Consider the following 17,538-nt stretch of genomic DNA (forward strand, 5'->3'; position numbering starts at 1 on the left):
TTTTTTTCTTTTTTGAGACAGAGTCTTGCTCTGTTACCAGGCTGGAGAGCAGTGGTGCGATTTCGACTCACTGCAACCTCCACCTCCCAGGTTCAAGTGATTCTCCTGCCTCAGCCTCCAGAGTAGCTGGGACTACAGGTGCCTGCCACCATGCCCAGCTAATTTTTGTATTTTTAGTAGAGACAGGGTTTCACCATGTTAGCCAGGATGGTCTCAATCTCTTGACCTTGTGATCCGCCCGCCTCGGCCTCCCAAAGTGCTGGGATTACAGGCGTGAGCCACCACGCCCGGCCAAATAAAAAATAATTTCTTAGAGTTTTCAAGATGAACAATGTTATTTAGTTGGCTTCCATTTTGTATCTGCTGGTAAAATATTCACCATGATAAACCCAAAACAGGACTGTGAGTCAATATTTTTGCAAAGGTTTTCAGTAATAGAGTATATGTAATGATTAATAATATATAATTTATTTCATATCAATATACAACACAATAAAATAATGCAGGCATGTAGCATTGATGATTTATGGACTTCTGAGAAGCTCACAGCTGTTCTTTGTGCCATAATATCATTATACTACATTTAGAAAGCTATTCTTTTTGTTTTTTATGATTGGAAGCTTTTTATATTTCCTTTTGTGTGATACAGAAAATTTTAAAAATACATTTCACAATTTCTAAATTTCAGTATAATTATTAAAAATGATTACTTCAGACTAGTCTCTTACAAATGTTACTAAACACAAATATTATACATAAAAGGCCATCTTCATTAAATAGATTAGAATGAATTACTCCTTCAGCTACATTCCCACTGCAAGAGAATACATTCTTGGGGAATATATTCTGTGTATGTATTATGTCTTATTTTATGTTTTTATCATTTATATATAGTTTTCATTTTAAATCTTATCTACTTAATAGATTTATTTATATTTACACATTTATTTTATACTCATTTATATTTACATGGTCTCTGTAGTTATTAGATAGTGTGTTCTTGAAGGATAAGGCTGGTATTATGTCCATTGTCATTATCATCTACAATTATGTTACACAAACAAGCACTCAAATGTTCATTACAATGACTGGAAATCATTTGAACCATTTAACTTATTCAATGTCTATTATGTCAGGGAGTACAGCAATGAATAAAACAGACCAAAAAAAAAAAAAAAATTCCCTGCTCCATAAAGCTTACATTTTGGTGGAGGAAGACAGATAGTAAACAAATCAATACACAAAATATAAAGTCTCTGATCTGGCGATGAGAAAAATAAAGCAGGGGAGTGGGATTAAGCTATTACCAAATGGGGTGGCACTTCCATTTTACATGGGGAGGTCAGGAGAGACCTCAAGAAAAGGGAAATTTGGGTTAGACTAAAGAATTTGGGCCAGGCATTGTGGCTCATGCCTGTAATCCCAGCACTTTGGGAGGCTGATGTGGGAGGACTGCTTGATTCTAGCAGTTCGAGACCAGCCTGGGGAACACAGGAAGAACCCATTGCTATATAAATTTTCAGAAAAAAGAAATTATAGAAAAAGAAAAAGAAAAAAAGAATTTGAGCAAAAACTATAAGAAGCGAGGGCAAGCCATGTCTATGTCTGGGGCAGAGCTCTGCAGGGGGAGGCAACACAAGCATCAGTGCTCTGAGGCTGCAGCAGGAGAGGTGTACACAGAACAGCAGGGAGGCCAGTGTTGAGGCAGGGAGCAAGCTGGAGAGTGCAAAGGGAAGGGGCCAGAGAGGTGACTGGGGTCCTCCAGGCCACCCTAACTTTGAGATGAGAAGAGGGCTCTGAGTGAAGGGGTGGCTTTGCTTACATTTTTAAAAGTTCAGTCTGGCTTTTTCATTTTATCTTAGACCTTTGAGGCTGCTAGAACCGAATCTCACACACTGGGTACCTTGTAAGCAACAGAAATAAAGTTCAACATCAAGGCACCTGCAGATTTGGTGTCTGGTGAGGGCCTGCTTTCTGGTTCATAGGTGATGCCTTCTCTATGTGTCCTTATATGGTAGAAGGAGTGAGGGAGCTCTTTGGGGTCTCTTTTATAAGGACATGAATCCCATTCATGACAACTTTGCCCTCACAACCCAAGCACCTACTAAAGGCTCAACCTTCAAACACCTTCACATTGGGGATTCGGTTTCAACATATGAATATTGGTGGCACCTAAACATTCAGACTATAGCAAGTTTGCATTAGGGTACAGGGGGACAAGAGTGAAAACAGGGAGAACAGTTAAGAGATTAGTGTACGAATCCAAGTAACAGATGATGGTGGCTTGGACCAGGACACTGGCAGTGGGATTGGTAAGCAGTGATCAGATGCTAGATATATTTAGAACAGAACTTAAAAGTAGTAAGAAAAAGAGAGGGAGCAAGAATGATTCCAAGGTATCTGGAGTAACTGGAAGGATGGAGTTATCATAACAGAGGTTGGCAAGACTGAGTGCACTGGTTTGGAAGGGAAGACCAGCAGCTCTGTTGTGGATATGTTAAGTTTGAGATGCCTATTGGAGATCTAAGTGGAAATGCAAATAGACATTATACATGAACTCTGGAGTTCAGGAGAGATCCAGGTTGGAGATACAAATTAGGGAGTCTTCAACCTATGGGTGTTATTTAAAACACTGAGACTGCCTGAGCTGACAGGGAAGTGAGTGAAGACAGATAAGAGGTCTGAGGACTGAATCCTGGGGGTACCCCAAGCTAAGGTATCCAAGATATAAGCAAGACAAGGAAGGCGGAAAACTAGTGTGAGGCACCACAAGGACAATGGGTTTCAAGAAGGGAAATGATCAACTGTGCAAATATTGCTGGGAAGTCAAGAAGGAAGACTTGAGATCAGGACTGAGACCTGGCCCTTGGATTTGGCGATGTGGAGTTTACTGGAGAGTTGATACGAACCAATTGGAAAGCCAGATTAGAACGTGCTTGAGAGAGTTGGAAGAGAGGACCTGGAGACGTTAGTAGCAGCAACTCTTTCAAGGGTCTCTGCCAATGAGTCATGGGGAGGTAGCTGGAGAAGGAGTGGAATCAAGAGGGTTAGAAATGCACCTCCCTCCACCCTACCATGGCCGGTCGCGGTGGCTCACGCCTGTAATCCCAGCACTTTGGGAGGCCGAGGTGGGCGGATCACGAGGTCAGGAGATGGAGACCATCCTGGCTAACACAGTGAAACCCTGTCACTACTAAAAATACAAAAAAATTAGCCGGGCATGGTGGTGGGCGCCTGTAGTCCCGGCTACCTGGGAGGCTGAGGCAGGAGAATGGCGTGAACCGGGGAGGCAGAGCTTGCAGCGAGCCAAGATCGGGCCGCTGCACTCCAGCTTGGGCGACAAAGCGAGACTCCGTCTCAAAAACAACAACAACAACAACAAAAAACCCATCCTCCACCCCGCCAAGAATGAGAAAATGGCATGTTTGAGGGAGATCTGCATGACCAAGTAGAAGAAAAATTTGGTGTTTGAGGAAAGGCAAGGGAGAACTGCGATAGTCATGTCTTTGGGGGGTGGCGCGGGACGGGAGGGAGACGACCTGGCCCTAGGCAGGATGTGGGGCAGTAATTCCATCCAGGGGAACAGGATGATGGTGCGCAGTAAACATGGGGAGGACGTTAATTACCTAGCGGGATAATAGATGAGTTCTTTCCATTTTCCAAATGTTCCAATATGTATGATTACACAGTTTCACAAGATATTAAAGGAAACAATTCATTCCGATATACGGCTTATATGAGTGAAAACAGGGAGAACAGTGAGAGCAGTTTTAAAACGTACTCCCTAAGCGCACTCCAGGGTCAGAAGCGACCTCTAGTGGTTCATTTAGACCATTACTTTTTTCTTTTTCTTGCTCTTAAAAGTATAAAATAGCACGGTCCACATTTAATATTATTTTTAAAGAAACGCGATCAGTTTAATTTAGAAAAGAGTATCAGGCATTTGAGTAAAATAAACATAAACCATCTGCAGTCCAAGCTGGAGTTGCTATTATCATGACTAAGAGTTTCCTCTCTAAATATATCATTCTCTATAGTACCATTATTTATGTTCATTCTGCTTCTTGAATGAGTGGTTTTATTAAACCAAGAGGAGGGACAACTAGTGGGCTACTTGATCCAAGTCTTCTCGATGCTTACATGGAGTACAAACCCCACATATTTTTCATTACTGGTTTCACTTGATTTGGGGTTGTCACTGGGTTTCCTCTGCCTGGGATATTCCCATCCCCTAGATTAATTAACTCACTTCCTCATGGGAGTCTTTTCAAGCCTTCCAGGCTACCTTAGGGTTCCCCTGTCATGCAACCTCACAACACTCCATACTTCTTTCTGCCTCATCCCATTTCTCCCAACTGTCATGAAAGAGTCAATTCCGTCATTATTGTTTAAAGTTTTTTCTGGTAAATCATAACACCCATAATGGCAGAGACTGTGTCTGGCTTGTGCACTGCTGTCTCCTTAGCACTTAGCTCAGTGCCCAGCACTTACCCTGTACTCAATAAACATTAATTGGATGAGAACACACTCTCCTGCAGGAGACTCTTGCCCATGTTCCTATTCACATCTTTTGGATCCCACTGCAGAGGAGACTGAATTTCAGAAATGAATTTTTATTTCTAAAATACAATTTGCAATTGCTCTAGGTGCACCTGACAGATGCAACAATTTGTCACAAAACTGTCCCAGCTATTCTTTCAATAGCACCGTCTTCAGGATTGAAGCGTAAAGTTTCCAGTTCTCCTGCAAAGAAACTCTTTGTGACAAAGGCTGAATCCTTAGATATGACTCTGACCTTATCAGACCATTTTTTCCCAAAATATAACTAAGGGAAACACAATAAGATGCCAATAGAGGGCGCAATGTAATGAGACCATTTCACACTGTGCAGCCATATCCATGGGTCCTAACCCATAGAGTCCCCTTATTTCCAGATTTGGTAACATTCTGGTGCCTCTAGGTCTTAGTTCAGCAGTAGTACCACTAAAATGGACACAGTGGTAGTGTTCATCTACCTGAGGTCTTTAAGCCAGCCCAGCTTCATCTGTGACATTTTTTCTGACTGCTTCTATTTACTACCAGAGACTGAGAACAGGGGAATGGATGGTTGTCAAATGTCACTCTGGTCTATAATCCCTGGATCCTAGACATGTGACATGGAATGGAGTGGGAACAGAGTGAAATGCTCTGAGCAGGAAGCTTGTCTCCAAGTGTACCCGGAATGTCTGTTATTAACATACCTTCTATAACCTCCTACATACAACTCTCCCAGTTTAATATCTTGGTATTATAATTTTTGGTGTAGTACTTTTGATGCATGCCCTAAAATAATACTCAGGAGGCTGAGGCAGGAGGGTCACTTGAGCCTATGGTTTTTGTTTTTGTTGTTTTGTTTTTTGAAACAGGGTCCCGCTCTGCCACTCAGGTTGGAGTGCAGTGGCACAATCATAGCTCACTGCAGCCTGGACTTCCTGGGCTCAAGGGATCCTCCCACCTTAGCCTGCTGAGTAGCTGGGACTACAGGCATGCGCCACGACGCCCAGCTAATTTTTTTTGATATTTAATAGAGATGAGGTCTTGCTATGTTGCCCAGGATGTTCTAACTCCTCAAGTGATCTTCCTGCCTCAGCCTCCCGAAGTGCTGGGATTACAGGCATGAGCCACCGTGACCAGCACATGTCTTCTAAAAGTTGCTGTTTCTTCCTTCTCAGGAGTTCTTTCCCATACTGTTCTTCTGGATGACTCCTCGTCATCCTTCGGATCTCAAATGAAAGGTCACTTAGAGAGGCTTGGCCTGACCATACAATTCAATTAGTTTCCTACCCTTTTAGTCTCTTTCATAGACCCTGCTATTTTCCTTCATATCATTTATCACAAGACTTCATACATTTATTGTGTCGGATACATTCAATTCTGTCGATTTTCTTAGAATGTAAGGTTCCCAAAGGCAGGGACTTTGTTTTGTTCACTTTTATATTCCTAGGACCTAGCACAATGCCTGACACATAGCAGGTGTTCCGTAAATATCTGCGGACTGACTGACTTTCACTTATCCTTGTTCCTTCTACTGCATTTCAGTTCTTGCTACTGCAATGTAACCTCCAAGAGGTAGGAGAAAATCATAATGCCCCCCTCCCTCCATCACTGAATTACTGAGACGGCGTCCTTGCACGTTTGAGCAGCTGCTGCCTTCTCCTGGGAGGCTGTTAAGTACCCCAAGGTGCACAATAATTCTATTAGTAATAGCGTGACTGAGGCAATCAGTAGAGCTGTCAGAAATGCTTTCAAACTTACATTCATTGGGTTCTTGGGCACCTGAAACTGCAAGCGACTGCATTACAATTAAGTGAGAATTAGCAGAATGTTAAAGTTCTTTTTAACAATTTGCATAACAAACCGAGGCGCCCTACGCCATCTCTCTGAAAGGAAAATCGGATGTAGACACCCTTGCGCTTCAGGACTCTGCGCTCTTGCAGCAGCGCCTCTGCCCAACGGGGGGCGGCAGCATCTCAGTACTCACTCTAAAGACTTGTAGGTGGGAGGAGAGATTCGCGTTCAAAATCTTTTTGCCTCTGTCCGCTCGCCGTAGCGCCTTAGCCCGCTCGAGTTTCAATGCGCGTTGTTGCTTAACGAAGCTGAGTCCTACACACTGTCCGCTGCTCTCCTGATCATGGCTTCTCCGAGTTCTTTCACCTACTATTGCCCTCCATCTTCCTCCCCCGTCTGGTCAGAGCCGCTGTACAGTCTGAGGCCCGAGCACGCGCGAGAGCGGTTGCAGGACGACTCGGTGGAAACAGTCACGTCCATAGAACAGGTGAGGTGGCAGGACTGGGCGAGGCACCCGCGCGGGGTGTTCTGGGAGCGGGAGTCCCGTTCGCAGGGCCGCCCGGGTGCAGAACTCACCGGGGAACTACGACTCCCACAGCGCACCGCGGCGCCTTCCCTCTGGGAAGCTCCGGGCGCCCTGGCTTGGGCTTCGTCGTGGAGCGTTTGCGCGGCCAGGTTGGGGAAGGGTCGTTTCAAGGTTGGGCTTGGAGGAGTGGGCAGTAGCCGGGTCCGTTCTGCCCTAAAGAACGAAGAGAATCGTGTTCTACGTCTGGAGAACAGAGGCAGTCCAGGCGGGTCGGATAGCCCACTCCGTTCTGCCAGTACTTCGGGAGGTTCTGGGGTGCACAGTGCACTTTTCCCAACCTGCTCTCAGCTTCTGGAGGCAGAGAGGAGAGAAGGGCCAGGCCGCTGTCATGCCGTTTCACGATATGTTTAATTTTTGACCTACAGTGCCAGGTTTGGGGGCCTGCCTCGTGGGTGGGCATTTTGGTAGTCATTCAGCCACTTAAGCACCAACTACGTGTCGGACACAATATTAAACGATGGAAGTACAAGGATATAAAACAGCCCCTGTGGGGACAGGCAGGAAAACAGAGTTTGGAAAGTGCTCTAACAGAAAGTATGGATTTTGGACTACTAATCATTCCCTAAGGCCTAGAAGTAGGATCGAACCTATCATTTAGAAAAGTGTTTGGGGAATGATTCATATGCCCAAAACCATAGTTTTGTTTTTCTATTTATTCTCTAATTGGAATTGTTCCCGATTGTTATGTGGAACTGTGTATCCATCTGTCGGTAGGAGAAGTGGTTAGGATGATTCTTAACACTAATAAATGAACATCCTGCTGCTTACTGAAATAAGATCTCTTAGTGAGGTCAGTCTCCAGGCTTCACCTTGGAGAGACCTGTTTTATATTTCATACTTGAAGTTGGAAGCCTGTACTTTGGCAAAATTAGTAACAATAGTTGTTATATTGTACAGTTATGACTAGAATTATAAATTTATAACAGAAACAAAGGCTTGATACATGATTCACAAAGTAGCAGGGAGAATATTTTAACTGGAGATTTAAACTTACGGAATTTAGGGGAGTAAAGGAATTCCTCACCTCTTGAATCTAGCTAACTCTCCTGGTTGGTTTGCCTACCAGTGTGTCCCAGGGAAGGCTGACTGCAAAAGATTGTAAAGAAATTTCCCACTGATAAAAAACCTGGAGGATCTTTGCAGAATTCCTAAATGATGGATTGCTGAGTTATTCGGGTCAAGTGTTTTATTTAATATCTGACCATAGACTGTCAGATTGCCCTTTTTTTTTTTCAAGACGGGGTCTCGCCCTGTCACCAGACTGGGATGTGGTGGCATGATCTCGGCTTACTGCAATGCAACCTCCACCTCCTAGATTCAAGCAATTCCCCTGCCTCAGCCTCCAGAGTAGATGGGACTACAGGCGCCCACCAACACGCCCGGCTAATTTTTGTATTTTAGTAGAGACAGATTTCACTGTGTGGCCAGGCTGATCTTGAACTCCTGACCTCAAGTGATCTGCCCTCCTTGGCCTCCCAGGGTGCTGTGATTACAGTCATGAGCCACTATGCGTGGTGCAAGCATCTTTCAAATCTAGACCCAACGGTATGGCAGATAGTAAAGAATCTTATATTTCTTTTTCGTGTTGTTATTCCAGCACACATTATTAGAGTCTAGGATGAACAGTTTCAGGTAGTAGGAAGATAATGTTGTATCTCATTTTTGTGGCTGCCTCACTGTTTTAATAATCATCTTAGTGACCATTTATTGAGTCTCAGCACAGTGCTAAATGCTCTCCACACATCATATCATTCAATCCTTACACTTTTTATGGATGAGAAGACTGAGGTTTAGAGACCTACCACATTGGTAGGTTAATGATGATACATTCATCAAAAGTAACAACCTTGTTAGGAGAAGTTATTTACAGAGGATATACTGTTACTCTTTCAGTTTTGACTAAAGCTTCCATTTACTAATAGCTCAATTTTGTGCCATTGCCAGTAAAAACAAATTGATGACTGACACCTGTAATCCCAGCGTGTTGGGAGTTCAAGGTGAGAAGATCACCTGAGCCCAGGAGACCAACTTGGGCAACATAACAAGACCCTGTCTCTACCAAAAAAAGAAAAATATATATATATAGCTGGGCGTGGTGGTATGTACCTATAGTCCCAGCTACTTGGGAGGCTGAGGTGGGAGGATCATTTGAGCCCAGGAGTTCACAGATGAGCCATGATCGAGCCACTGTACTGGGCAACACAGTAAAACCCTGTCTCTTTTTTTTTTTTTTTTTTTTTTGAGACGGAGTCTTGCTCTGTCGCCCGGGCTGGAGTGCAGTGGTTGGATCTCAGCTCACTGCAAGCTCCGCCTCCCGGGTTTACGCCATTCTCCTGCCTCAGCCTCCCGAGTAGCGGGGACTACAGGCGCCCGCCACCTCGCCCGGCTAGTTTTTTTGTGTGTGTTTTTAGTAGAGACGGGTTTCACTGTGTTAGCCAGGATGGTCTCGATCTCCTGACCTCGTGATCCGCCCGTCTCGGCCTCCCAAAGTGCTGGGATTACAGGCTTGAGCCACCGCGCCCGGCCAAACCCTGTCTCTTAAAACAAAAAATGACTATACTGATTTTGGTACTGGCCTGGGCAACATAGCAAGACCCCGTGTCTATTTAAGACAAAAACTTTTTAAATTAAAAAAAAAAAAATTACATGCTTGTTACCTGCTTCCTATCTGATTATCAGAAGACTCAGTTTATTTGTTAAGCAATAATTTGGTAATAGGAGTTAAACCTATAAACAGTGGAAGGAGTCCTTAGCTGTGAGTCCTCTGTTCCATTCGTTGATTTTCATTCATTCAGCGAATACTTGAGCGCCTTCTACAAGCCAGGTACTGTTCTAGACACTCGGCATAAGTCGTTGAACAAAAGAGGCCAAGTTGATGCCTTTTTAACTGTTTCTAGGCCAATGAAGCAGTCAATTAAAAGAGATAATATCTATAGCTATCTCAATATAAAATGTTAATTAGAAGTACTGTGGAGAGTAACACCTTGGGATAGAAGGGATAGGGTGTGTCAGGAATGGGTGGGGTGGGAGCAAGGGATGTCTTCATATAAGGTGGTAAGGGGAACCCTCTGTAACAACACATGTGATCTGAGACCTGAAGTCTCAGATGAGGGAGGAAGCCATCATGAATCTGGTGCGAGAGTATTCTGGGCAGAGAAAGCAGCAAGCACAAAGGACCAAGGCAGCAGAATGCCTGGTGAGCACGGGGGCTTAGCAAACCAGAGAATAGGAGATGGGTCGGATCATGTAGGGCCTCACTGGCCCTTGGAAGTACTTTAAAATATCCTGACTGAGATGGGGAGCCACTTGGCTGTATACCTGCCATTTACTGCCCCAGATTCACTTGGCCTTTTTGCAGCCTGCTCTGTAGATGTGCCCCAGGAGGGGGCCCTGCCCTGACAGGTTTCCTTGCTTTATGACTGCAGGCCATGGGAAGTATTGCTGGGGGTGACTGAGAAGGAGAAGAATGAGACCGTTGTATTTCTTCCCTCCTGCAGGCTTGTGTGGGCTGGGGTTTCCTTAGTCTTAGGGTCACATTTCCTGTCATGTGCCTTCTCTGCAGAGCTCTTTGTCTCCCTCACTGTCCATTCTTCACACCTTCAGGTCTATGAGGAGTTCAGGTACCCCTGATTTACCAGCTCCAGATACTGCATTTTCTCTTGTGGTTTCCCTACACCTGCCCACATCTTTGTAAATAGTTCCTTTATAAACTCTCCTCAAATCACCCACTTTGTGCCATCTGTTTCCTGCCAGGACTTAGACTGATCCATGATCAGAGGGTTTTCAGCAGGGGAGTGACACATCTGACTAGCATTTTAACAGACTCATTTAGGTTACTGTCAAGAGTAGATGGTGGGGAGTGAGGGTGGATGCAGGGAAACCAGTTAGGAGGCTATTGCAGTATCCTGGGAGAGGTGACGGTGGCTTAGCTCACAGTGACGGTAGTGGAGGTAATGAGAAATGGTCAGCTCTGGATATTTTTATGAAGGTCTCTACCTTGCTAAGCTATTTTGTTAATGCAGATGCAGGGAGGGCCTTTCGTGACACTAGAGAACAAGACGTGGTTGTATTGTTAGTGCCTGCCTGCCTTATTGTGCCATCTGGAATCATCCCATTGCAAACACGCTGATTCAGGCCAGTAGGTTAATACTGATGGTCTCAGAGGTAACAGCCTTGCCAAAAACAGGTGTTTACAAAAGATACTACTGTTTTTCTTTTAGTTTGTCTTTGAACAGAGGCAAAAGCATCCTCCACTTGAAATGGCATGGTGTCATTGAACCATTGGCATGGTTCATTGTCCATCAAGTAACTTGAACTCTGAGGGGAATATTAGAGAATTATTAGTCCTGATCCCTGCCCTCAAAGTTCTTTTATCTTAGATAAAAAAGAATATGCTGGAAGGCCGAGTGCGGTGGCTCACTCCTGTAATCCTAGCACTTTGGGAGGCTGAGGTGGGCGGATCACTGGAGGTCAGGAGTTTGAGACTAGGCTAGCCGACATGGTGAAACCCCATTTCTACTAAAAAAATACAAAAATTAGCTAGGCGTGGTAGTGCACACCTGTAATCCCAGCTACTCAGGACGCTGAGGCAGGTGAATCTCTTGAACCTGGGAGGCGGAAGTTGCAGTGAGCCGAGATTGCACCATTGCACTGAAGCCTGGGTGACAGAGCAAGACTCCATCTCAAAAAAGAAAAAAATAGGAAGAATATGCTATAGGCAGTCACAGAGTGCTAAATTATGACTGCTTTGCACGAGGATTTTAGGGAGTTGAAAAGCCATCTGTGTGGGCTGAGGTGGTCAGGATGACTTCATGGAGAACGTGGAACTGGGTAGGGCTGTAAAAATTAGAGTTCGGGGCAGCCATTCTAGGAGGGGGAGCTGTTTTGAGGGAAGGCTCAGGCTTGACTGGGGACAGTAAGACAGCTTACCAGGAATGGTGGGTGCAGGTTGGACGTGGTAGGAAATGAGGTGAGATGGGCAGGTGGGCCCCCATCAGGGTGTTGAGAGGCAGGTGATGTGCTGGCTTCAGGTTTAGGCAGTGGGCCACCACATATCCTGAGGAGGGAGCAGCAGAACAGAATCCTGACCTTCTGCTGTTGACTTGTTTCAGCTTATAGGATCCAAAATACTAGTAAACAGAGGTGGAACAAATCACTAAATATGATAAAACTTCCCTATTTTTTATGCCTGTGATAGAAGGAACTGGTCCTCTACTTGGTTAAGTGGTCAGTTGGCTAGCTTTCTGAATCCATTTTATTTTATTGAAATTCAGTATTGCCCAAGTGTAAAGTAATCCTGCATATCAAAATTTCCCCATTAAAAAGTCCAAAAGGTTGTTTTTGGTTAAGTTTAAAATACATGTACCTTTAGGTATATAAGTGAAAAATACCTGCTTACGTAATTTACGTTTAAATTTGGGTCCATATACCTACTTAAAATCACCTACTTTGTAAAGTAACACTAATTTAGAAATGCTGGTTTTCCGTCTCCTCTTATTTATAAAATGTATCTTTTCAGACTCTTCACATGCATCTTTGACTTCACTATTTTTAATCATCACTGGAGCCACTTTTTGAGTCAGCCAATATGGATTTCCGGACCACATGTTCAGTTCTTGAGATACATCCTTTTTGAATATGAATAAGGTGTTACCACTGAATCGTTTATTCCAAGTTACAAGTATCCACTTGCATAACATTAGAGGTTTTTTTTTAAGACGGTGTCTCACTTTGTCGCCCAGGCTGGAGTGCAGTGATGCAGTCACAATTCACTGCAGCCTTGACCTCACAGGCCTGCCTTGGCTTACCAAAGTGTTGGGATTACAGACATGAGCCTAGAATTTTTTTTTTTTTTTTTTTTTTTTTTTACAGTATGTCCAGTTGGTATATATTTGTGGTCACTGCAACTTAACCACTTTATTACTTTTTCAAATGGTCTCCTTTTTTTTAAAGACAGGGTCTCACTCTTGCCCAGGCTGGAGTGCAGTGGCATGATCATAGCTCACTGCAGCAACTTTCCAGGCTCAAGTGATCCTCCCACCTCAGCCTCTTGAGTAGCTGGAACTACTGGCGTGCGCTACCATGTTCGGCTACTTTTTGTATTGTTTTGTAGAGACAGGGTTTCGCTGTGTTGCCCAGGCTGGTCCTGAACTTAAGCTATCCGCCTGCCTTGGGCTCCCAAAGTGCTAGGATTACAGGCATGAGCCACCGCGCCGGCTAAAATGATCTTTAAAACGTTGGTTTACTGGCCAGGCATGGTGACTGATACCTATAATCCTGGCACTTTGGAAGGCCAGGTGGGTGGTTAGCTTAAGCCCACAAATTCAAGACAGCCTGGGCAACAGTGTGAGACTCTGTCTCTAAAAAAAGTAAAAAATGAATAAACAAAATAAAGGGCTGGCCTTACAATGGCAGTTTGCACATGAAAGTGTGAGTTTGTATCTCCAGGAATAATTACTAAATTTGTGTTTAATTTATCTCGTTTCACTGATTACCATTAGCCAAAGCAGCCCAAACCACACCTTAACTGAGGTTGTTTTAGGCTATTGTGCCATCCCCAGCTGGTACTTCATATTTAAAACAAAGAAATTGAAAAACTTCCTACAGCAAGAAGTACTTTGTAAGTATTTGAATATAAAGTGACTTGTATTTTCTGAGGGATAGTTTTTTTGAAAAGTCTTGCCTTATATTTCATATATTAATGATTCTTTTACTGCAGCTTCAATGACATGAATGGTAGGCAGCAAATCTACTTTCTGAAACAGTCTGTCTCTGGGAGAGGAGGGAGATTTAGGAAGCAGAGAAGTGATAGTGCCTGGTATGAAAGTTGGTACCTCCTGAGATTGGCTTTAGATAGAAGCTCTGAAAGAGAAAGTGCCAAATGCATTAGTTGTTGTTTACCACTTACTGAATGGAAACTATTCTCTGCTTTTATTGATTGGATTTCTTTCTTTCTTTTTTTTTTTTTGGGACAGAGTTTCACTCTTGTTGCCCAGGCTGGAGTGCAGTGGCGCGATCTCCGCTCATCGTAACCTCTGCCTCCCGGGTTCAAGTGATTCTCCTGCCTCAGGCTCCCGAGTACCTGGGATTACAGGCATGTGCCACCACGCCCGGCTAATTTTTGTATTTTGGTAAAGATGGGGTTTCACCGTGTTGGCCAGGCTGGTCTCAGACTCCTGACCTCAAATGATCCACCCGCTTCCACCTCCCAAAGTGCTGGGATTACAGGTGTTGAGCTACCATGCCTGGCCTATTGATTGAATTTCTGTTGATTAAATGAAAAACTCCATGAAATATCTTTTTTTTTTTTTTTTTGAGATGGAGTCTTGCTCTGTCGCCCCGGGCTGGATTACAGTGGTGGATCTCAGCTCACTGCAAGCTCCGCCTCCTGGGTTCATGCCGTTCTCCTGCTTCAGCCTCCCAAGTAGCTGGGACTACAGGCACCCGCCACTACGCCCGGCTAATTTTTTGTATTCTTTAGTAGAGACAGGGTTTCACCGTGTTAGCCAGGATGGTCTCGATCTCCCTACCCTGTAATCCTCCTGCCTCGGCCTCCTAAAGTGCTGGGATTACAGGCGTGAGCCACCGCACCTGGCCTTGAAATATCTTTTAAACAGAGCTGTCGAGAATGCAGCCTTTTGGTTAGCTCTTTTATTTGTTGCCATGGCACCTAAGTCTTGGGGACTCTAGTACAGTTACTTGATCCCTGGCCCCTAGAGTTTAACACAATCTCTCCATCATCAAACAATACAAACTAATATACATATAGTTATATATCACTTAATAACAGTAGAAATACATTGTCAGTAGGAAATTTCCTTGTCGTGTGAACATCATAGAGTGTACTTAACACATGTAGATGGCATAGCCTACTACACACCTAGGCTATAAGGTATAGCCTGTTGCTCCTGGGCTGCAAACCTATACAGCATGTTACTGTACTAAATACTGCAGGCAGTTGGAACACAATGGTAAATATTTTTGTATCTAAACATATCTAAATATAGAAAAGGTAAACTAAAAATACGTTATAAAAGATAAAAATGGTAGACCTATCTAGGGAACTCAGCATGAATGGCACTTGCGGGACTGGAAGTTGCTCTGGGTGAGTGAGTGAGTGAGCGGTGAGTGAATGTGAAGGCCCAGGATATGAGTGTACACTACTATAGACTTTATAAATACTGTACGCTTACTGAACAGACATTATGAAAAATAAAAATAAACACGGTATGCTTCAGCTACACTAAATTTATTCAAACGCTTTTTTCTTGGAATAATAAACTTAGTGTACTGTAAGTTATTTACTTTATAAACTTAAAAATTTTTTTTTACAGCTTTTTGACTCTTTTGTGATAACAGTTTAAAACACAAGCACATTGTACTGCCGTACAAAAATATTTTCTGTATATTCTTATTCTGTAAGCTGTTTTCTCCTTTTAAATTTTTTCACTTTCTTTTTACCTTTTAAACTTTTTTGTTAAAAACTAAGACACAAACGCACACATTAGCCTGGACCTACACAGGGTCAGGATAGTCAGTGTCACTGCCTTCCATCTCCACATCTCCTCCCACTGGAAGGCCTTCAGGGACAATAATAGGATGGAGCTGTCATCTAGGATAATAGTGCCTTCTGCAGGAATTCCTCCTGAAGGACCTGCCTCAGGCTGTTTTATAGTTAAGTTTTTTTTTTTTTTTTTTTGAGACGGAGTCTCGCTCTGTCACCCAGGCTGGAGTGCAGTGGCCGGATCTCAGCTCACTGCAAGCTTCGCCTCCCAGGTTCACGCCATTCTCCTGCCTCAGCCTCCCGAGTAGCTGGGACTACAGGCGCCCGCCACCTCGCCCAGCTAGTTTTTTGTATTTTTTTAGTAGAGACGGGATTTCACCGTGTTAGCCAGGATGGTCTCGATTTCCTGACCTTGTGATCCCCCCGTCTCGGCCTCCCAAAGTGCTAGGATTACAGGCTTGAGCCACTGCGCCCAGCCTATAGTTAATTTTTTTAATAAGTAGAGATACACTTTAAAATAATATAAAGTATAATATAGTAAATATATGAATTAGTAATGTAGTTTATTATCGTTATCAAGTGTTATGTACTGTACATAATTGTATGTGTTATACTTGTATAACACTGGCAGTGCAGTAGGTTTGTTTACACCAGCGTCACCACAGGCATGTGAGTAGTGCTTTGTGCTACATTATGAAGGCTCTGTTACTAGGCCGTAGGGATTTTTCAGCTCCATCATAGTCTTACGGGACTACCGTGGAATATTTGGTCCACTGTTGACCAAAACATCTTTATGTGGCACATGACTATATTAGTTTATGTCATATATATGTGTATAGTTTATAAATTGATACATACTTCATTTATATTATATATTTTAAAGATATATATGTATATTATACATGTATATATTATATATACATGTGTGCATATATGTGTATGTATGTATATGTATGTATGTATAAAGCCTGACCAACAACTTGAAAACATTCTGTACATAGAAACACCTAGCCTGGGGCCATGTGCAGTGGCTCATATCTGTAATCCCTGCACTTTGGGAGGCTGAGGCACGTGAATCACCTGAGGTCAAGAGTTCCAGTCCAGCCTGGCCAACTTGGTGAAACCCTGTCTCTACTGAAAATACAAAAATTAGCCAGGCTTGGTGGCAGGTATCTGTAGTCCCAGCTACTCAGGAGGCTGAGGCAGGAGAATCGCTTGAACCTGGGAGGTGGAGGTTGCAGTGAGCTGAGATCATGCCATTGCACTCCAGCTTGTGCGACAAAAGCAAAACTCTGTCTCAAAAAAAAGAAAGAAAGAAAAAAGAAGAAAAAAGAAAAGAAACAGCCAAGCCTGGGCTGGGCACAGTGGCTCATGCCTGTAATCCCAGCACTTTGGGAGGCTTAGGCAGGAGAACTGCTTGAGGCCAGGAATTTGAGACCAGCCTGTGCAACAGGGTGAAGTCCATCTCTATTATAAGAAAGAAGCAGAGGAGAGAGAAAGAAAGAAAGAAAAGAAAATAAACATCTGGCCTGTGCCCTATCAGAAGCAGGGGGTAAACGCAACTCTTGTGTTCTCTGTTTGCCATATCCTGAGTGATCAGTTATCTCATGATTAGAGAAGGTGAGAGAGGTACTGGTAGGCTTAACGTTTGTTAGGTCATACATTAAATACTGCGAGAGCTGGCCTTGGAACCTAACAGGTATAACGTTCTGTTGATGGGAAAACGAATAAGGTCTAAAAACCAATGAACTTTGAGAACACAGCTTCTGCACATGTTGTGACCTGCCTATCTATGTAGGTGTGGGGGATGAGGCATCATAAAACTAAGCACTTTGAAATCCTTTTCCTTTTTTTTTTTTTAAAGGAATTTATGGTTAACAAAAGTATAATAATGTAATTAACAGCCATTTTTCTGTAACACTGAGAATTACCAGGTGCTAACATCTTTTTTGTTTAAAGGAAAGCAATTAGAAATATAGCCAAAGCCTCCTTTAACCCTATCCCTAGTTCAGTGTGCCTCTCACCCTTTCCAGAAGCAGCCCTTATCATGAGTTGTGTGTGCATCCTTCCACTTCACTTTTGATCCTTTTATGCATTCATAAACAACTGGATTTGTGCATGT

At 43.5% G+C, this 17,538-nt stretch overlaps 2 protein-coding genes across 3 annotated transcripts in view; one reads left to right on the forward strand and one right to left on the reverse strand.

Annotated features, from left to right (window-relative positions):
* Window positions 1-6,625, reverse strand: part of RAB15 (RAB15, member RAS oncogene family) — a 39,980-nt gene extending 33,355 nt beyond the window's left edge. Inside the window, exon 1 of the mRNA XM_037984133.2 lies at window positions 6,521-6,625. The gene's annotated coding sequence lies outside the window, so the exon portion shown is untranslated. The remainder of the gene's footprint in view (window positions 1-6,520) is intronic.
* Window positions 6,626-6,670: 45 nt separating this feature from the next.
* The window catches only part of FNTB (farnesyltransferase, CAAX box, subunit beta), a 76,674-nt gene continuing 65,806 nt past the window's right edge, over window positions 6,671-17,538 (forward strand). For both annotated transcript variants that reach the window (XM_007986985.3, XM_073011077.1), the window contains exon 1: window positions 6,671-6,814. In XM_007986985.3, the coding sequence (XP_007985176.1) occupies window positions 6,671-6,814 (144 nt within the window). The remainder of the gene's footprint in view (window positions 6,815-17,538) is intronic.

Source organism: Chlorocebus sabaeus, chromosome 24, assembly GCF_047675955.1.
Source record: "Chlorocebus sabaeus isolate Y175 chromosome 24, mChlSab1.0.hap1, whole genome shotgun sequence".
Classification (NCBI taxonomy): Eukaryota; Metazoa; Chordata; class Mammalia; order Primates; family Cercopithecidae; genus Chlorocebus; species Chlorocebus sabaeus.